Genomic DNA, 20,356 nt, shown 5'->3' with positions numbered 1-20,356 from the left:
AAAGACCAGGTTTCCAGATTCAGAAATTACTTAAACTAAGCTCTTGGAGTAGATATATACAGCAGTACATCTGCTTGTAAGATACTTTTTGACTTATACACTGGTTTTCAGATTTTCTATTGCTTCTGGTAATGGATGACTAAACTCAGTGATGGCAAAAGCATTTATAAATCTCTGTGACATGCTACAACAGGTGCACTCCAAGTTTAAGTCTGATAAACTCTTATCTTTAAGGTGGGTTACTAAATGGTTTCATTGCTACAGCATGAAAAAGGTGACTGTTCATTTACATAGTTTGGGATGTGACGGTTGCACCTTTTCTATATACTAGAAAGCTTCGTTTACTTTGTTTGGCTGATATCTCTGTTAGTGTAATATCTAAACATTTTTCACAATATACTAGCTGAAATGAATTTATTGCAGTATTAGCAGTTCTCATCAGGAGAATTGAAAACAGTGCCTCTGTCTACATATCATAATTGGCAAAAAAACATGAAAGACACACTGAAATAACATGAAAAGTTTGCTCTTCACTTTTCAGTCATTGGATCAGCAATTTTGCGTCACTCATGGAGGTTCATAATTAGTTTTTTTCATTGTACGTCTGCATTTTCCTTAATTATAATGAGCTTTGCACTTCTGCTATGAAAATCTGTGTAAATGGAGGAAAAGTGAAATCATCAGTCTTTTTAAAGAAAATAGCTGAGTTTTACTTGTTGATTTTTTTTTCCTCAATAAGGAATCAAAAGATGAACAATGGAAACGAGCTATGGATTACTTAAATGTGGTCAATGAACTCAATTACATGACACAGATTGTTATCATGCTCTATGAGGATCCAAACAAGGTATTTTAAAATAGATAAATATCTTCAGAAATTAGTAGTGCTGAGCTATTTATTAAAGTATTAAACCTATTATTTTACTTCAGGAACTTTCTTCGGAAGAACGTTTTCATGTAGAGCTGCATTTCAGTCCAGGAGCGAAAGGCTGTGAGGAAGATAAAAATTTACCATCTGGATATGGATACAGACCTGCCTCCAGAGAGGTAATAATTATGCCTTTCTATAAAGCAAAACTTAGGGGTTTTTGGATATGGACATACCTGAAATAAACACTTTAAAATTGTTATGTAAAAAAAACAAGTGTGGGTTTTTCTTTTGGTAGAAAAACATGCAGTAAAAGATAAGTAGTCCCAATATTTTCTATTTTGAATGGGCACTGAGGTGAAGGACACAGACAATTTGAATGTTCTAAAGTTTTGCCAGAATTTTTACTATAAATACAAAATACTCTAAGTTATATCAGCATCAGAGTGTCACATGAATAATACTCTGGGAACTGGAAGATATATTTAAGAAAGTAGTTTGGCATGTTTATGAATACATATTGTTGAGGAAGGATTGATATATGTGGTCAGGTAAGTGGAGTTAGGACTGCATTTTGAGAAAGGAATGTGAGCAAAGCAAAATATGTGATTTACATATTGTATTTTTAAAATGAGCTTGTTTTATCTTTATGTGGAATATTATTATTTAAGGGCCACTTCTGTCTACATGTTTGAAGGTGTGCAGAGAAATTAAGAATGAATTATATATTTTCTGTAGAATGAAGGCTCAAAGAAAACATCTCATAGAAATGATAGTGATGAGGAGGTACATGCTCCTAAACGAGATGAAACGGATCGATCAGTAGTGATGTTCAAGCCAATGGTATCAGACCCGATTCACATACACAGAAAGTCACCCCTTCCAAGATCCAGGAAGATTGGTTCTGTTGAAGTAAGTGTTTGTGTTCCAGATAATTTCTCTCAAAGACATTAACTTTTGCTTGCTTTTAAGAAAACAAAACCAAATGTAATTCTGCTTTTGATTATACAGAACCAGCATGATACATCTCACAGAAGGTTTGCCCTTACTCAGTGGGAAATCCTCCATGGCAGTAATTTCTCTGAAGGGATGCTTTTTTTTAATTATTACTATTCTGTGATAAGACTTACTTCCTTTTTTTAAAGCTGTTTTAGAAAAGTTGATATTTGAAAATGAAGACTCAGTCTAAACCTACATCTACAAACTAGTATATGTTGCTTTTCTATTCATCCTTACAAGAGAGCTGCTACTGGGAATTGAGCAAACATTCAGGGTGATTGTGCTGAAAGGCAGCAGAGGGATTAGGGTGGATGGGGAGGTGCAGAACATGAGACATCTTCTGCTGTATTTGCTGTCACGTGGAGTGAAAGTGACTCCACTTGTCAAGCTTTTGAAGGTAAGAAAGATAAAGTGGAAGCTTTCTTTTTAAGTGGCTGGCGTTTGTTCATGAATTCTGTAGGTAACATCTTGAACAATCTAGTTTGCTGTGTTGTAAGCCATGACATCTAGGTGTGCTTCACAGATATGGCTTAATGTCACAGAGGTGAAGGGTATGCACAGCTGTATCACTGCTGCCATTGGGATGGTTGAGTGGAAATTCAGATGGTACAAAGAAGCACTTCTGTGATATTAATGCTAGAAGCAGACTAACAGCATCTTATTTTGCCTCATTTTCAGTTGCTTAAAACCATCAGAAATGAAGATTCATACCAAAAACTTTTTCTTTCATGTTTGTGTTGGGAAAGAGTTGTCTGTATGCAGTAAAAGTATTACAGATTGGGAAATCACTTTGTTATTGACAGTATGGAGAGAAAAAGTTGCATGATTCCCTTCTGTAAGGATATCTGTATAACTTCACGACTTCCATAAATTAACAGACATAATAAATGTTAATGTCTTACATTTTCTATTTCCAAGTTTTTTCATAAACAAATGCTCACAACATCAATATTTTTGATTTTTAAAAGCTGTTTTTGCAATGATCATGCAAACTCCCCTCCTAGCTATGAGTTCACTTATGCACAGCTTAAAAGTCTATTACTTCAGACTTTCAACCATTTTCATAAACTGTATGGAAGTTAACTTTCACAAGATATCAAAAGCACAAATTGCCAAATTTTGACTGTACAGATAATATATGTTAAAATGGGATGTGTTTCAGCATTCAGAGCTTGCTTATTTCTTGGAAGGAAATAGCCAATTTAGAGAAAACACACTGTAGAACATATTTTTCTTATAAGTAATATAGGAAGTTCCATCTGGCCTACTGAAATCTGCAAAACTAATATTTGGAATATTTAAACTAAACAGTATTTTGGAGCAATTTTAAAAAGTCACTGCAACTTAAACTGCAACTGCCTTGAACTTTTTTCTTTTTTTTTTTTTCCTTTTTTTTCTTTTCCCCTGCCCCCTCTCCCCCACCTTTTTTTTTCCTCCTGTAAGGCAATTCTCTTTTCACCTATGTCCGTTAATTTGAAAGGACACTGTCAGGTGTGAGATTATATGTAGATTTTAATCTGGGTTATAGTCAGCAATATTTACTGAAGGAATGCAACTGTGACTGAGTCATGAAAAGAAAAAAACTGAGTTATAGTGGTAAAACAAGAATGTAAAACTCATTGACATTGAGAAGCAAACTGTTTTACAAAGAATGTTCTTGCTAATGATATGTAATGATGTAGATATGGGGGGGTGCTTAGCCTGACACTCCCTTGAAGTCCTGATAAGGTGTCCAGCATAAGATAACTTTTAGGACATTTTTAAGTTTGGAAAACTTCTACCAGTCAATTTGGTGCTACCATCAGTGAGTCAACTGTAAAGTCTCAAAAGAAATTCTTAAATTTAAATTTAAGCATTCAGATAAGCTTATAGACTAGAAATGGAAACTATTAAGTAATAAATAGGAAAGTTTAATGTACTTAGGAGGGGAAAAATTATTAAACAGTATGTCAAGGGTAACAGAAGTTCTGCTTCCAACATGTGAAAAATTCTTAAAATTATGAATCAATTATTGATAACAAATGTTTTCTCTCATATCTAATATTAGTCTACTAGAAATTTGATTTTAGTGTTGTAGTAATAGGTATAGTTATGAAGATATAAGAGTGAAACGGATAACTTTGTAATATAGGATTATTACTCTTCGCTCTTTGCTGTTTGGTAGTTTTAAAGGTAGTATGTAAAAGGGTGCAAGCAGATTGGGTTTTTTTTCTTTTCTGTTCATTTGGCTCTGTTGAATCTAACTTTGCATGCTTTGCTGTTTTTTGCCCCCTTTCTCACTTCCAGGAAGAGAGCCCCCTGAGTGTGTCTAGCCCAGAGTGTATTGGTACCTGGCTGCATTACACCAGTGGTGTGGGTACTGGGCGTCGAAGACGCAGATCAGGGGAACAAATCACTTCTTCCCCTGTCTCCCCTAAATCACTGGCTTTCACATCCAGTATTTTTGGCTCATGGCAACAGGTTTTTAAACTTTACTTCATTAAACATTTTATGCATTCCAAGCAAAAACTGTCTTTAAGGACATCTAATCCCTTGTTATGGATTATGTTTCAAGCAATACCTTCCACTTTTTAAAATTACGTGCCAAGAATGTCTGGGGGGAAAAGACCAAGTGCATGTTTTTCAACTGAATGTGTTACACGCTTTCATAAACATTTGGTTTCTTTATAGGAATTGCAAATGTTACCACAGTAAAAAAAAACTTAGTGTACTTCCCAATGAAAGAGAATTATGCTTTGGTTTAGTTGTCCTTTAAGACTTTAAAACCAGCATTGCTTAATTTGGTGGTAGGTAAATTTTAAAAAATAATAATTGCAACTGATTCCATTTGAAATAATTTATTTGGTACTTCATGTTGCTATTCAAGACTTGTTTTGCATACATCATATTTTCAGTGGCCTGGTATTAACTATTGCAGGGGAAAATCTCTAGCACTAATAATTCTTGCCATCTATATCTGAAGGTATCTGAAACTCCCAACACAGTACATCATCCATTGACTCATACAATATTTTGAAGATTGCTCCTTGTAATGGGGGGTGAGGGAAAAGCAGGGTAAAAAAGAAACAGTAAATGTTTTGGAAGTACCAGTGAAGATCTAAAGCTATTCAGAATGTCAAGATATTGTTTACATGTAGGACAATGGATGGTGTTCTGTAACTATATCCTATTAGTTTGAAGATTTTAATGATTTATTGTAGAAGATTCTAAAATTATATACATTGGAAAAGTTTATATCAGCAAAGGCTGTGAGCATCTGAAGATTATACTGATTGAGCCTGTGCATGGTCAGTGATCGGATGGTGTCCTCAATAGCTTGTCTGTCTTTCCTTCCCTCCCTCCTTTTTTCAATACAGGCGCAGTTTAGGAAAGTGCATTTGGTAAAATGAAATAAAATGTCTCAAATGTTTGTTCTCATATCAGTCTTGGTCTGTGTCCTTTCTCATTCTGAATGCTTGCTTTGCACCACTTCATTGCAAGGAACTCATATGTGAAATGGACTCCCTTCAGAAGGGGATATTGCATGATCTCTCATGTTTCCTTTACATATTTTTACTAACACTTATCATACAGCTTATTAACACCTGTCTGTCTGAAACAGGCTGCTGTATCAAGTTAATGGATGTTTCATGCTGCTGTTCTACTTGCCCTTATTTTTCTGTTTCTTACATCCAGGTCCTATCAGAAAGCAATAGTAACTTACGAACACCAAGAACTATTCTGGAACAAAAGCAGAGTGGTCTAGGTATGTTCCTACAGTTGAAATTTTGTTTGATGTTATCAGCTTTTCATCGGCCTGCTGTTCTCTGTAGTTGTATATTCTTTGAATAGCTTTTTTGTTAACAGGACCCAGTAGTACTTGTTATTAATAACATATGCTGAGTGTCTGCCTATGGACTGGACAATTTTTTTTGCAACAAAATTTTAAAATAAGTTACAACTGAAAAGAACAAATTGTTTGACACCCTTCATACTACTGATTTCGTACTGCTCACAACAGGTACATAGGATTGTTTTTAACATAAAGCAGAATTTTAAGATAATGTAGTTTCTGATTGAGCTTTTGGATTTTGCAAGAATATTATGGATTAAAACGGCCTGCATTGTAAACCATTAAAACACTTTTCTTTAAAATTTCTGTTTCCTGTTGTGGGCAATTGATGAAAATGAAGATACTTTTCTGAGGGGAGGGGCATGGGGAGCAAGCATAAAGTTTCTTGATAGTATCAGGGGTTTTGCACATACTCCTCTCATAAAATTAATTTCTTCTTTTCAGCGTTAGTATGAATCATGCTATAATTCAAAGGCTTCTTTAAAATTCTCTTAATTCAAGTGGTGCTTTTCTATTGCTTTATTAAAATAGGCATACATATGATTCACGTGCAAAAAAATTGAAATCGTGCACTGCTGTAAATCAATATTGCTTTTTTTCTGTGTCTTTTCATGGGAAATAATAAGTATAAATAACTGCATCACCTGGATGCATTAACTTAGAAGTAGTTTTTCCTTTATTTGCAAAGATACAGGGTTTTCATTTGTCTAATCTTTCTGTGGCACTTTTCTTCCCATTATATTTTTCCCATAACAAAATGCATACAGTCAGGTGCTCTTGTTTACTGAAGTCTTGGATTTTATTATGTGCTTGCTAAAGTTAAATGAATATTCTTTTGTGTGACAAAATATGGCTTGTGGAAGTTGATGGATTTCCATGTAGATTAAGGTATTATATTTGTTGTGAAAGGCTTTTGCCACAGACCAGGCACCAATGTATTTTGGCTGATTGCTCACATGTGCTAGTAATGTTTCCCCTCATTGGACCGTTATAAGTAATGAAAGGAAGTATTGCTGGTTTTCAAAAACAAAAATCTGTCATTACTTATCTAAAATGTAAAAGATAAGTCTAAGTGAAAAATTGATTCTCCTTTCAACTAGTAGTAAAATGTAAAGGAAAAACTTGCAACTTTTTTTCCCATTTTGTTCATTGTTGTATGTAAGTTTCATTAATGGTTGATGATTACAAAAATTTTTATATTTTTATCTGTGGCTGTCAGTGATTTGTTTAAATTCCCATTCTAGTGGCAGGAATGCATGATTTGTAACAAAGTACTGTCACTTGCATGGAGCTGTGCAAAAGTCTTCTCGGGAAAGGAAGTCTAGTTAAACTTGATGAAACTTTCAGGTTTTTTCAGTTTTTTCAGTTTGTAACATTGTTAATAATGGTAGCTGAAATATGAATAGAGTATTTCCAATTTAAGATTTTGTTGGGGTTAGAATTATTTCCACATACTAAGTCTGTGGAACTGCATGAGTACTTCATAGCAGCCTGTCATCTGAAAGGTTGATTTGGATGAAAGCAATGAGCAGCATTTTTCCAGTTTATATTTGTTTCAGGAATACAGGTATTCAGATACACAACTTTCACATCATCATCATCATCATCAGTCATTATCATCATCATCTTTATTTTGTTTTGTTGTTTTGTTTATGTTTACATTGATGCTAACTGGTAACTTTTTTTTACCAAAAGTGAAAACAGGACAAGAACTCATTTGTTAAAGCCAGTCCTCTCTTTGCACATATAACAGAGTGTGCTGTTTCATGAGTAGAGAAGCACAATAAATTATGATAGTTTCAGCCTACAAGTCCCACTCTGACATTACAAGCATATTGTGAACGTGTCCAAGGCACTGCCAAAAGCTGCCTTTTGTGTGGTAAGAGCCATGTGCTTGCATGCTGCATGCATCCCCAATGTGAATGGACGAACACCTGGTTGTTGTATGTATTTTCTCTAACTCCCATCAGGGTCTCACTGTGCGGGCCTGTTTAGCACCTCAGTGCTCGGGGGTTCTTCAAGTGCACCTAACCTACAGGATTATGCTCGTACGCATCGTAAAAAGCTGACTTCTTCTGGCTTCATAGATGGTATGTGCACACTCTAGCACATGCACGCACGACCCATGTGCCACATTGAACTTCTAAAGATTTTAATGGAATCCTAGAATCTTTGGCCTTAGTATTAATTTTATGAGTTTCTATTGCTTCTTTATTGCCCATAGCTTGCTTATGTTTAACTTAATAGCACAGTTAATTCTTGTTTGTCTTGAATTGAACACCAGAACATAGACTTGTAATGTGCGCCAGGAGATTCCAGCAAGTGCATTTTTTAAGTAAACTGAAAGTTTTGTTTTTAAATTCTTTAATAATTTTAAACTCTGTTTTTTTATCACTGCTAATTGATCTTGAATTTAAATTATTTGGAGCATGTACAAGGAATGAAATTATAAACTAATAAGTGAAATACTGATGGTGAAAATTTTAGGATTCCTGACTTTGTTTTTCGTGGGGTTTGGATTACAAAGGAGCAGGAGATTCTCAGTTTTGGATAATCTGGCATAGAGAAGAAACCCACTCACTAGATTTCACAATGTAAAGATATCAAAGCACACCTTCATAACTCTGAGGTGAAACAGTATTCATGCTGTTTTCCCCCCCCCATTTCACTTCTCAGTATTCAACTCTAACCTGCATATGCCAGAATCACGAGCTCATTCTGCTTGTTTTCATATACGTCATTACACATCTTGTAGTTACCAACAATCCAAATTTTCTTCTTTTTAACATCTACTTAGATTTTAGCTGTTTTCCTTGGTCCCTTCTGCATGCCACTCACTTCTAATACCTTCTCATCTTTTCTTTTTTCCTTTCTTCTTCCTTTTCTATTTTAAAATCTCACACTTTTGGTAGCTGTTACAAATTTCAGGTACCTGTTTTTCTCTTTCTCAGACACCACACGCGGTTCTGCTGTTAAAAGGTTTTCTATCTCATTTGCTCGACACCCAACCAATGGTACGTTTTGCTTTTATTTTAAAAACAAAATCAAAAAGAAAAGGTTTCTTGCTTCATCCCTTTTATTTTTATTTCAAATACGGGGTGTACAGTATCATCCAGCCGTCTGTTGTTCCTAACTTCAAGCACAATTCCAAATAGATTTGTAATCATTAGATATCCTAAATTCTTTCTTTACCATTCATTAGTATAAATACAACATCAAAATTCATTACTTAGAAAAATCTGCGAAAAAAAATTAGGTACTGCTGTTAATCATGATCTCTAATAAATTATTCTCCTGAAGTTCTTGTGTGATCAGACTGTATGGTACAAGATACAAACAATGAAATCTGATCTTATTAAACATACACTTCTTGATAGCTGCTGTTTCTTCTTTGTCTTTCTCCTGCTGAGCTGATTCTCTGAGCCTGCCCATTCTAAAATAAGTCACTGAATTGACAGCTGGAGTTTATGACTATCTTCTTGAAGTGATGCTAAATTACAAAAACTAAAGCAGAAGCTTTGGTTCTGTTCCTGCTAAATTGCTATAATTTTTATGGGACAAAAATTTATTTTACCTTATCATACTTCTCTGTTCATCAGATGTGCAAATTACTTAAATATTGCACTAAAAATCACAGCGTGATAGCTGTGACTTCTTGAGCAGCATTGACCTCTTGAGCTTCAAGAGTGAGAGTTAACTGTCTTCAGTTTGCAAAATTTCTCGTTTAACACACAGGACAGAGGTATGTCTTTTTCTTCCTCAGCAAAATATTTTGCGCCTCCCTTTCTACATGACTGAATAGGCCCCAGAAATATTCAGGGCCAACTGGACCTGAATGTAGCTTTTCCAGATTTCTTCACTGCGGTTTTTAAATGTGCATGACTGCTAGCTAAGTTCAGTGATAGTGATATTGAAATTGCAGTGGAAATCATCAGTATTTTCATGTTAGATTCAAAATATATTTGCTTAGAAAAAAAGTTTAAAAAAAAAAGACTTGAGTTTTTGTTTAGCCTTGCTTAGAAGCAGAGTTGTGTTTTGTTACATTCATTTTAAATCTATAGTGGCTTTTTTGCACTGCAGTGCTTTATAAAGGAAAACTGTAGTAAGGCTAAATTTCTTTTTAAGACTGTGTGTGATCAAAAATTACAAATCTAATGTTTTATCTCAAATAGAAAAGTCAGAAGTCCATTTTTTATGTTACAACTCAAACCAAACAATATTCCCAAAACATACAAGGTCAGAGAGTAAGAACTGCATTTGAGAATCTGTGGCTAATAATAGAATTACCTTTTGTTCCATTAAGTCACTTTTTTGTGATTCCATTCTTTTAAAAAAAAGGATCTAAATAGCTTTTATCAATCACACTTCTTGTTCTGATTCATTAATGCAGCAGTTTTGCTACACATCTTTGACAAGATTAATGCATGCAGTATGAGCTCCTATGAACCCTAAGTATATTGCCGTTTCCAGGGGTTCTCTACTAACATAACGCCCTATTGATGTTGTTTCGTCTGTCCTTTGCACTATCATTTTAATTATCCTTGTCCCTTTCACTGTTTTTTTCTTACTTTTATGTTGTTATCACACCCTCTTAACTCATTTCAGACTACCCCCATTTCCCCCACCCCATCTTTAGTTCAAGGAACATGGTGAAACAAGTATCTTCTGAAAGTGCTATACCTTATTTTCTGGGCCTCTGCAGAACACCCACACCTCTTTAGGTGCTGGTCCATTTCCTCTGTGGAATTTCTAGGCTCCAGTGGTATGTCTCTACAGTTTTTGAATCTTTAGACAGCAAGGGGTGGCTTTTTGAGATGCTGCGTTAACCCTTTCATTGGCTTGCCTTTTGATGTTTTAAGAATAAATGCAGTCAAAAATCAAAGGCTGATAGTGTACAGGAAGTTGCCTTCTTAAAGGGATACTGTTGGGCTTCTTCATCATAAAATTTAAAATTTATTTCTTATACCATCAGATAATATTTATCAGAAAACAATTAAATAAAACACGACACATAGATTTCCCGATTATGTTTTAAGCCATATCCCGTAGAAATAAAGATACTACAGTGACATTCTGGGATATGACTAGCTGACAGCAGAATTGTCAAAACTCAACAAAAAAATTTGGAGGGGAAATTCCTAAAACAAGAAAATTTTATTTCTTCTCTTTTTCCTTTTAAAGTGCATTTTGGAATTCCTCTTTGGTTCTCTATAACACGCACTATAACAGTAATAGTTACTAAAAAGTTAACCTGACATTGTCCCACTTCATTAATTGCAAAATTAGAAAAAAATAATTCTCATTCAAGTGATAGGAACTTTTCTGTCAGGGAGAAGAGAAATCTTACATTTTACTGTAAGGCAACGAAAGGGTTTGCGCTTTACATGCATGCATATAGTTATTTAGGATATTAATATGTATGGTAAGCATCTTAGTGCTTACACTGAAGGCTAGCTAATGACTTTATAGGAGAATAGAAATTAATTGTATGGTGGTGTTTCTTTTGTACACAAAACTCATATTTTCATGAAATGCAACATTTTGTTTATAATTTAAGTGAAGCTGAAATAAGTCTACCCCGGTTGGTTAAATACCTGTAGCAATGGCCCCCAAAATTTGAATATGGCCAAGGTGGGTCTAAATATAAATACAGACATATGGAGGTTGAAATCTTTCTTCTTTATGCATAGTACTGATGGGGAGTGAATGGACAACACTGGATATCACAGGAACATTGTTGCTGATTATTTTATGGGAAAGAACAGTTCCCAGTCATAATGTTACCTCTAATAAATGTACCTTAAACTGAAATTGTAAACATTATTTCATTCACTATTGCTTCTTCATTTAATTGTCTTAGAAGAAATTTACAGTAATGAATTGCAAAGTTGTAATGTTACAGCTGTATGTTGAAAACACTAGTGGACATGTTTTCCTCTTCTGAAATTCAACTGGATGAAACGCTGTTTATTGAGTTACCAAACTTGAATCACTTTAGAGGACTGAAATTTTTTTTTAGCCAGGATGTTTAAACAGTTTTTAGTCTGTTAGTTAGTACTATGGATATGCATGGTTAGTGTATGATCAAGACTAACATAGAAAAGCAAAGTCCAATAAATTTTTAGATTTTTGGGTTCCTTTACTTACCTGTTCCAATATATGAAACTTCTAGTCTTTCAATACTGTTTTTAAATGCATAAAGGTAGGTGTATATCTGTCTCAGAAAGTAAGTGTATCTTGTATACCTCAAGATATAAAAATGCTAACAGTGGTTTTCCTTTGATATTAAAGACAACAGTTTATTTTCACAGAATACTGAAGATGATAGAACATGAATTCTGCAAATTTGTTTCGTGGAAGATACAGCATTTTTAGCTCTTTTCTGCTAACAAATAGCTATCCCTCCTTTCTTGCATGAATGAATTACCTATTTAGTCTTGTGCCAGGTATTAGAATGATTAGGATAAATAACTACCTTTTCCTGACTTTTTTTTTTTTTTTTTTTTGTGATCTGCTAAATTTGTCTTAAAGGGAGATTATCTTTCATTAACTGATTTGGGAGTAGGGCACAGTTCTCATGTTGGAATAATTTATGTGTACACAGGTACTTCATGTGTACACAGGTACTTCATGTGTACAGGGACTTGTATCCCATGTATTGTATCTTTAGCTGGAAACTGGCTCATCTTATTCCAACTCCTGTAATATTTCATTTCCAAGATTTCAAGAGGCTTATGCCTGCACGTGGTCATGTAAACTAAGCATTTTTTATCATGCATTAATGCAGTACCTTAAATTCTGTCTTATGTTTGGAAATCTCTTTTTTTATTATTTTTTTATTTTAGGTTTTGAACTGTATTCGATGGTGCCTTCTATTTGTCCTTTGGAAACTCTACACAATTCCTTGTCTCTGAAGCAGGTGGATGAATTTCTTGCTTCTGTTGCTGCTCCATCAAGGGAAAATCTACAGGAGACATGTACTGGTTATAGTTTGTAATTGCATTAATTTTAAATTCTTAACTGTTGTTTAGTTAATCTCTGCAGTGTTTGCAGCTAGCAAGTAAATTTGTTTAAAAAAAGGATACTGCTTTTGAAGAAAATGAAAATGTACATAAACTATAATTTTACATTTTGCAGTACCTTTTGTGGGTATGGACATATGTAATTCATTGAAGTAGCGTCTCTGTTGGTGGAGGTAGTAAATGAAGGATTTAATGAAATCATAGTTTATTTCCTTTATTATTATATTGACTTCTCTGTACTGTCCACACTCAGCTGAATTACAGGTAATGCTTTTCAGGGAGCATGCAGTATTCCCAGCTTTATACTGTAATGTTGCATTGTCAGTAACCTCAGCAGAATAGTGTTGCATTTACACTTAAAACTTCATTATTTCCTGTTTCTTTCAGTATTACTTGGAGTTTCACCTGTAGAGTGCTTTACAATTACTTAGCTTTTAGCAGTTCATGCTGCATGTTTAAAGTTTAGGTGATCTGGAAAGGAAATACAGCTGAGTTCTATCCATGTGCATGTTTCTGGGGAAGTGATTTCCCATTGTGATTCTAGTGCTGTGTCTTTGGAAATGGTTTAAGTTAGGTCAGATTTACCACATCATAGGATGTGTCAGGTGATTGAAAATCATCCTTCCTAAGGAAGTGTCTAAAGACTTACTCTTTGATTAAGAAAGAAACTTGTACTATTTCCTGTCAAAGTACTGATACAATAGTATTCTACCTGTTCGGACTTACCCTTTTTTCTACTACAGGATTTTTCAGTTTTTCCCCCACTATTTTATGCAGTTTAGATTTTAATCAGCAGCTTATTTGATAGCGTATGCCCCCTATATTTGAGAAGGAGTATAAGCAATTTTAAGAAAATTGATGTAACTGAAAAAGAGCTCACAGAGGTTTGTAAGTATATGAAAATTCTCAGCTACTTAAAATGTCCTTTTATACTGGTCAGGAATTTTGTGTGTCTTCAATATCAGTTCAGAATTGAGAGTATACAAGATGAAGAAATATTGAAAAACAAAATGTGTCATACTCCTAGCATATGGTTGTCACCTTTCTACCAAGGAGTGATTGGAAAATAGACTTGATACAATTAAAGTCATAGATGTTTAGTTCTCCTGCTTTTCCGGACTATTTAGAGGTTGTCTAGAGATTAATGCATTGTGTGCACTTTTTATAGACATATTGGACTTAAAGCCTATTCAGGTGCAATCTTCCTAACCTATGAGAAATAGCACAAATGCTTTTTGCCTTCTTCTGGCAAGGCACCTATTACTGAAATTCTGCCTTAACAGCATGAGCTTGTTGTGTTGCTTTCTGTTGTAAAAAAGAGATTTTAAGATTTGTCTTTCATATTGTAAGGGTTTGACACTTGAGTCAAAAATTGGTAGCTGAGCAGCTGGTTGTATAAATGTGGTATCTATTTTGCTGGATGGATACACAGTCCTGTGGCTGCAGTTTTTGACATCTGGTTTAGGTCAGAATACTTTTATTATTAATGATTTTTTTTTTCCCCCATCATTTCAGCTACTCCAACTTACATGATGCCCCTTTCAGGAAGGAAAATTTCTTTAAATACATTTACCCCTGCAAAAATTCAACCAACTCCACTTGAAACTTTGCCTGAAAGGCTAGTGGTGGAGAAACTAACCTTATGTAAGTAAATTCTGTCAAAGGCAGAATGACTAACTTGATTATTTCCAGCAGTATAATTCTTCCTTATATATTACACGATTTCATAGGACAGCTTTTTCTTAACATTCCCCACATAAGTAGAATCATGTTGTGGGTCATTGAGACTTCAATAGCATTGCACAAATAACTGTAACAGTAAAACTGTGTTAATAGTTACTTTCTCTTATCCTCTGAATTGTTTCATTTTCTATGGCCTGAAGTTCATGAGCTTTGGTTTTGAAGTATGACAGCTATCTCCAAGTAAGACAAATTTATTTCTTTAAATGGCTAAATTTCTAAGATGTTTTCTGAACACCTAATGTAGAGCTCTGTGACTCTGTTCTGACTAAAGCTGACAATAACATGATGATGCATTCGGTCATTAGTATGTTCAGTCTGAACTATTGGCCTGCTACACTGTCTACCCTTGGATGGTTGTGCTGTTTAGAGACCAAATTTCACTTGGATTTCTGATTTCATTAGATAGTCTCGCTTTCTTGTTTCTGTGCTAGATAACATGCATTTTTCTTGCGTTTCTGCTTTTTAGCATGGATATTAAGCATAAAATCTAATACATCTTTTCTCTCTATCTGTACAGCTACCCTTGGATGTCCTGTTAATGTATCTAATATTAAACCATCTCTTGAAGAGGCCTCAGTAGATGCAGAACTTTGTGGTGAAACTCCTTCCGAGAAGAAATGATCAGATAAAACTGGAAACAACTTCTTAAACAGTTCTTTAGTGTGCATTCAAGCAAGTTATGGAGCTGTCAAAAGCCATTCACGTTTGCATCTGCAATTCATAGTGCACTTAAAAGTCTTTATACATGGTTAACTAATGTGCACAGTATTTACATCAAGCATATTTTCTCATTTTCTAAATATACTTATCAGTTTGATGAATGTCACAGCTTTTAATGGAAAAGCTGCATGTGAACCTTTTGTGTGTCTTCAAATATCTACTGTAAACATGTACAAAAACAAGATGGTATGTATTACAGTGGTTTTGTTATTGTCACTGTATTGAAAGCATTGTCTGTTGTCATCATAAACTTCTATTTTCAGGAGTTTATAATCTCCCTGTGAATTTCTTCTGTGTGCTGAAACAGAACACGCATCTTGGCTTTTTTTAAAATGTAACTACATTTCCAAAGAGATGTCTTTTCCCTGGTTTGGAGATAAGCAGATATTTTCTGCATTTTAATTATACTAAAATAGCTGCAATAATTAGGCCTGATGGAGTGAGTTCATGTGTCAGCACTTTTGACTACTCTTTTTCTTTTTCCTGTGTTTACATCAGACCTGTAACATTCAAATCTACCTTCTTGTTTATTGTTTAGTACACATGCTTGTATACAGATACCTGTATATCAACCAGACATAAAACTGTCTTTTATATCTATAAACTATCTTTTATCAAAACCTTCTTTTGCTTACTAAAAAAGACAGTTTTATTTTCCTTGCCATGTGTTTCTAGAAAAAGGTGATACCAAAAAGCAGGTTTTGTAGAATGAGAAATGTTACAGCTGGTCTGCTGCTAGGTTTATTCTGAAAATTGTAAATATTCCTCCTATGATTTATTGTCATCCTTTCAGCACAGAGAGAGACTGTGGACTACCAGAACTCAGTGCGTACTGTTGCAAAATACTCAGGATTCGTCATGGCCTGGGAATTTTCATACCTCCCTCCTTCCAAGCTACTGGTTGACAGCAACTCTCAAAAAACCCCACAACAAACAAACCAAAAAACCACACTAAACAAACAAAAAAACAACTAACCAACCAAAAAACACAAAAAAAAAAAAAAAAAAAAAAAACCACCAGAAAAAACCCCACAAAACAAAAATAAGAAAAAAAAAATAAACATTTTATGAGATGTAAGAAGCATTTCTAAATTGGTGGAACATGGAGTTATGGTGTTACTTAGAATAATTATCCAGTCTAAGCAATTTTTGTAATTTTTTCTGAGGCATGAAAAATTACTGGGTTATCAGTACCCCAAATGTATGAAAATATAGACCACTTCTTTAAGTTCAAGTGGCTGAGTAGTAAGAATGGACTTCATATCTACAAGTTAGGTTATTCCTTTCATGTTTAAGCTGCAGAAGACAGCTTATGAGTAAAATGTTTAAGTAGGGCTCTTACTTGTCTCCAGAGCCAGTGCGAGCTGCACTAGTTACATTCACTAGTTACTATTTACATTCACTTCATCACAGGGTCTTTTTTCAGTGTTTACCATATATGAAATGGCTTCAGCAGATGATTTCTAACAATGCTGATTCAATACCAAAAATATTAAGGGTTTCACAGCTATATACTTCAAGCATTTCATTTTTCGTAGGGTAATTATGTTATTTACAATGTTGGTCTTGCATACAACTGAATGTACCCTTGTTTACCATTTAAAAAGAAAACTTAAAAATTTAAGTATATGTATCATTCCAGTCAACCAAAGCTGTGGCATAACTTTTTTATGTGGTTCTAAATAAAATCAAGGTCACTGGCAACTTCTCTCTATTGTATTTTCTTTTAAAAGCACTGTGAAGTATAGTGAGTAGCTGACAAAGTCATCTCAGTGGAAAACAATCTACATGTATGCCAGTAATTTACAAATAAGCCAGAATTACTCTTGGTGGTAAGGATGTGGCATAAAAGAGATGATGGTATCATTTTATACTGAAATCACTCCTCAAAAAGATAAGCAGCAGTCATACATTCTGCAGTGCTTTGTCATTCTCCAGAATGATAAGATTAAATATAGGACCACTGTGAGTGCTCTTCTACTTGCTGCTGAGACCGACAATAGGACACAATGTGGACTGTACAAGTTTGAACCTATTTTTAATTCCCTTTTTTATGCAATATCACTCTCTCACATTAAAGTTTTTTAAACTATACATCCTATTCCAACCAGATTTGGCAGAGGTCAAAAAATATGTTTACAGAAAATCAGTGGTCAAAATATGACTGTGACTCCTAAAATATTATCACACTGCAATGTAGTTTAAGTAATTATTTAGCTTAGCATTTTTCAAAAATGAAGCATCATTACAAAACAGACCAAACCACAAAAATACATGTGAAAAATCCTAAAATTAATTTAAATACTGTTTTATGTCCCTTTATTATAAGCCATAAATTTCAGTTATGTAATTATCCAAGCACGCAGAGGCTGTTAAGGGAAAGCAGATGTGCTTCCAAAGTTCTGTTTTGGAAAAATCCATATAAACAGGCCTAGGGAGGTATGCATACAAGAAATAATTATACATATTATCATAGTTCAAAAACAGTGATCATATATGGAACAACAGCATCAAAAACAGTTCAAAGAATAATGACAGAAGACATGTATTCTTTTATTTTTCTTTCTAAATAATGGTTTTCATTTTACTTGCTTTTGTGAGGACAAATTTCATTGAGTATTTTTAAATGATAATTTTTTTATTCCCTCAGCCTTAAAAACAACCATCTTGTGCTCTGAAATACAGGAACTGGTTAACACCAAAGCAGTCCAGAGTGTATTACTGTGAAAAAGAGATGTTGAATAAAAAAATAGGGCAAATATTTTATCTATAAAAAGAGAATGTGTGTGTGAATGGCATCAAATGTGAGCATAGGAGGAGGAAAATGCACTAAATACAGAGAATATCTGCACCATAAAAGCTAGAAGCTAGTGTAGGAAAGACTTTACAAAGAAAGCTTAAATTCTGCATTGATACAGAACCAGTTCTAAAATGGACTTGCTTTAAAAAAATAAAACCAGACTTTATTGAAAAATTGTCACAGTACCATACAATGGATGAATCTACTATATAGAAATAGACTTCTAATCCCAAGTTCTGAAAAATTAGAATTCACAGATCTCCATCCTGTTCAGTCAAAGAGATAAGTCACTGACAAGAAAACAAGATATTTGGGTGACATACATTTTGGAACAGATCCAGAATACTTTTAATATAATGGTGGTATCTTTGCTTCCAACAAAGCTTGTTTGGTCTGAATGCACCTGTCTTACCCAATCTCCTATTTCATCTCCCCAGAAGAAGGAATAAATGTTCCTTTCTTTAATAAAATTATTATTTGTTTACTAATACAAGTACTAAAAATTTGTGACTCTTTTAAAATCTGAGTATAAGTCCATTCAGACTTACTGTCTTATTTGTTTTCAGACTCTAAACAGCTTTTTCATTTTTCTTTTGGGTGAAGGCTGGGAATATACTTAGACTTAAATTACTATATGTAATACTTCCATAAATTATTTTAAAAGGCTGCTCTGGAAAGCATTTTGAACTCTATGAATTTAAACTACGTCTGTAGACATTTTTAAAGAGCACTCACACAAAACATATAGAGTTACAAATACTGAAAAGCAGAAATGAAAATAAATTAGAAAATCCAACCAAGACAATTCAAAAGACTGAGGTGACATTGGATTTAAAACAGAATAGAATAAAAAAATAACCTGGAGGTTCCTGTCTTTTCTAGCTTTGATATTAGTTGTGAAAAATGCCAATCACTTGTTTTTAAAATTTTAAAAGTTTAATAGTAATAAAATGGTTATAAAAATAGTAGTACCATTGGAGTAATAACAATTTGGAAAAATTGAATTAGGACAATATGAGACAATAAAAACAAAGAGTTACGGACTTCCGGGTACCTTTTTCTGGGCATCACGAGCCGTAAATGGACACCTGTTAACAAATGATTAACTCTTAAAAACAATAGTCTGTTGCATATTCATACACTTCATACATGATGCGTAAATGCCATTCAAACACAGGATTCTGTCTGGTCATCGTCAGCTTCTTCCTCTGAATCCTAACTGCACCTTCGAGGCGGGAAGAAGTTAATTTCTTCTGATAAGAAGGCAATAAATACTTTTTCTCTGAAAGATTCAGGCGTCCTGTGGCTGCTATCTCGCTGCAAGTCCTTTCTTTAAAAAAAGTATCCTACATAGCATAGTTTCTATTTTAACATTTTTTATAACCTAAAACTATATTTAACACAGTACTTAAGAGAATTAATACAGCATTACTTTCTAACACAACACATATAATATTCATTTTAATATTTGGGAAAAGCCAATAATAAAATACATGTATTTCTCAGAGAGTTACAAGTACTATCTGGAAGTTTTAGTACGAGGACTAAAACTGTGTGCTGTTTTAGGTCACAAAAATTAAGAACAATGCTAAGGCACCTGAATACATCCAGAAGAAGACAACCAAGCAGGTAGAAGGGCTGGGAGGCCTATCCTGCGAGGAGTGGTGGGGTTTGGAGAGAAGGAGGCTGAGGGGCAACATCACTGCTGTGTTCAGTTACCAGAGGAGGGGAAATGAGGAAGTACGTGCTGAGCATTAAGAAGCATTTTCTTTCTGAGAGGACAGTAAAACCCTGGCACAGGCTTTCTAGAGAGGTAGTTAATACCCTGAGCCTGTTGGTGCTCAAAAATAGGCATCTGGATAATGTCCTTTGTTGCAGTGTGGCAGGGTGGTAGAAATGCTGCAGCCTTCTTTGAAATGTCTCCAGAAACTGCTCAGGGAAAGGCCAGAAGAAGCCATTTCAAGTCCATACACACACACGCCACAGATAGCTCAGCAGTGGAACAGGAAGGGTCTTTGTATGATATATTCCAGCGAGGGTTTGTTACATCCACCATGCCAAAAGAACCACAGACAAAAAAGAAAACTATGTGGTCTGCACGACTTAAGAATGGGGTCAGTGACCAATGACCTGAGGGCACAGGGGCGGGCAAAGGGCAGGGCAAAGGGCAGTAACCTGTAGCGGAAAAGAGAGATGAATAATTGGGGTGCAGTGTCAACTGGGCATTGAGGGAGGCAATCTAATGTAGATTGGCAGCAGTGCTGCAGAGCATCATGGGTTAAGTCCACTGTATCAGCCTAGATAGGGAAAACTCTATGATACAGTCTTCCAAGGCAAGGCTTTGGGGATTTCCCTGAGGGGGAGGAGTCAGA

The 20,356-nt window shown here is 34.6% G+C and overlaps 1 protein-coding gene across 17 annotated transcripts in view; it reads left to right on the top strand.

Moving 5' to 3' along the window:
• PPIP5K2 (diphosphoinositol pentakisphosphate kinase 2) overlaps positions 1 to 16,888 on the top strand; it is a 48,831-nt gene extending 31,943 nt beyond the window's left edge. For 8 of the 17 annotated variants that reach the window (XM_058044128.1, XM_058044125.1, XM_058044123.1 and 5 more), the window contains exons 22-32: positions 740 to 847; positions 931 to 1,047; positions 1,607 to 1,780; positions 4,154 to 4,327; positions 5,224 to 5,247; positions 5,543 to 5,612; positions 7,670 to 7,789; positions 8,651 to 8,713; positions 12,545 to 12,676; positions 14,237 to 14,365; positions 14,982 to 16,888. In XM_058044128.1, the coding sequence (XP_057900111.1) occupies positions 740 to 847; positions 931 to 1,047; positions 1,607 to 1,780; positions 4,154 to 4,327; positions 5,224 to 5,247; positions 5,543 to 5,612; positions 7,670 to 7,789; positions 8,651 to 8,713; positions 12,545 to 12,676; positions 14,237 to 14,365; positions 14,982 to 15,085 (1,215 nt within the window). In that variant the 3' untranslated portion in view covers positions 15,086 to 16,888. The other 9 variants (XM_058044131.1, XM_058044132.1, XM_058044134.1 and 6 more) reach the window with 9 other exon arrangements.
• Positions 16,889 to 20,356: the final 3,468 nt, after the last annotated feature.

This window comes from Melospiza georgiana, chromosome Z, assembly GCF_028018845.1.
Source record: "Melospiza georgiana isolate bMelGeo1 chromosome Z, bMelGeo1.pri, whole genome shotgun sequence".
Lineage (NCBI taxonomy): Eukaryota > Metazoa > Chordata > Aves > Passeriformes > Passerellidae > Melospiza > Melospiza georgiana.
The sequence above is the reverse complement of the archived record's forward strand: the minus strand, read 5'-3'. Positions and strand labels throughout refer to the sequence as shown.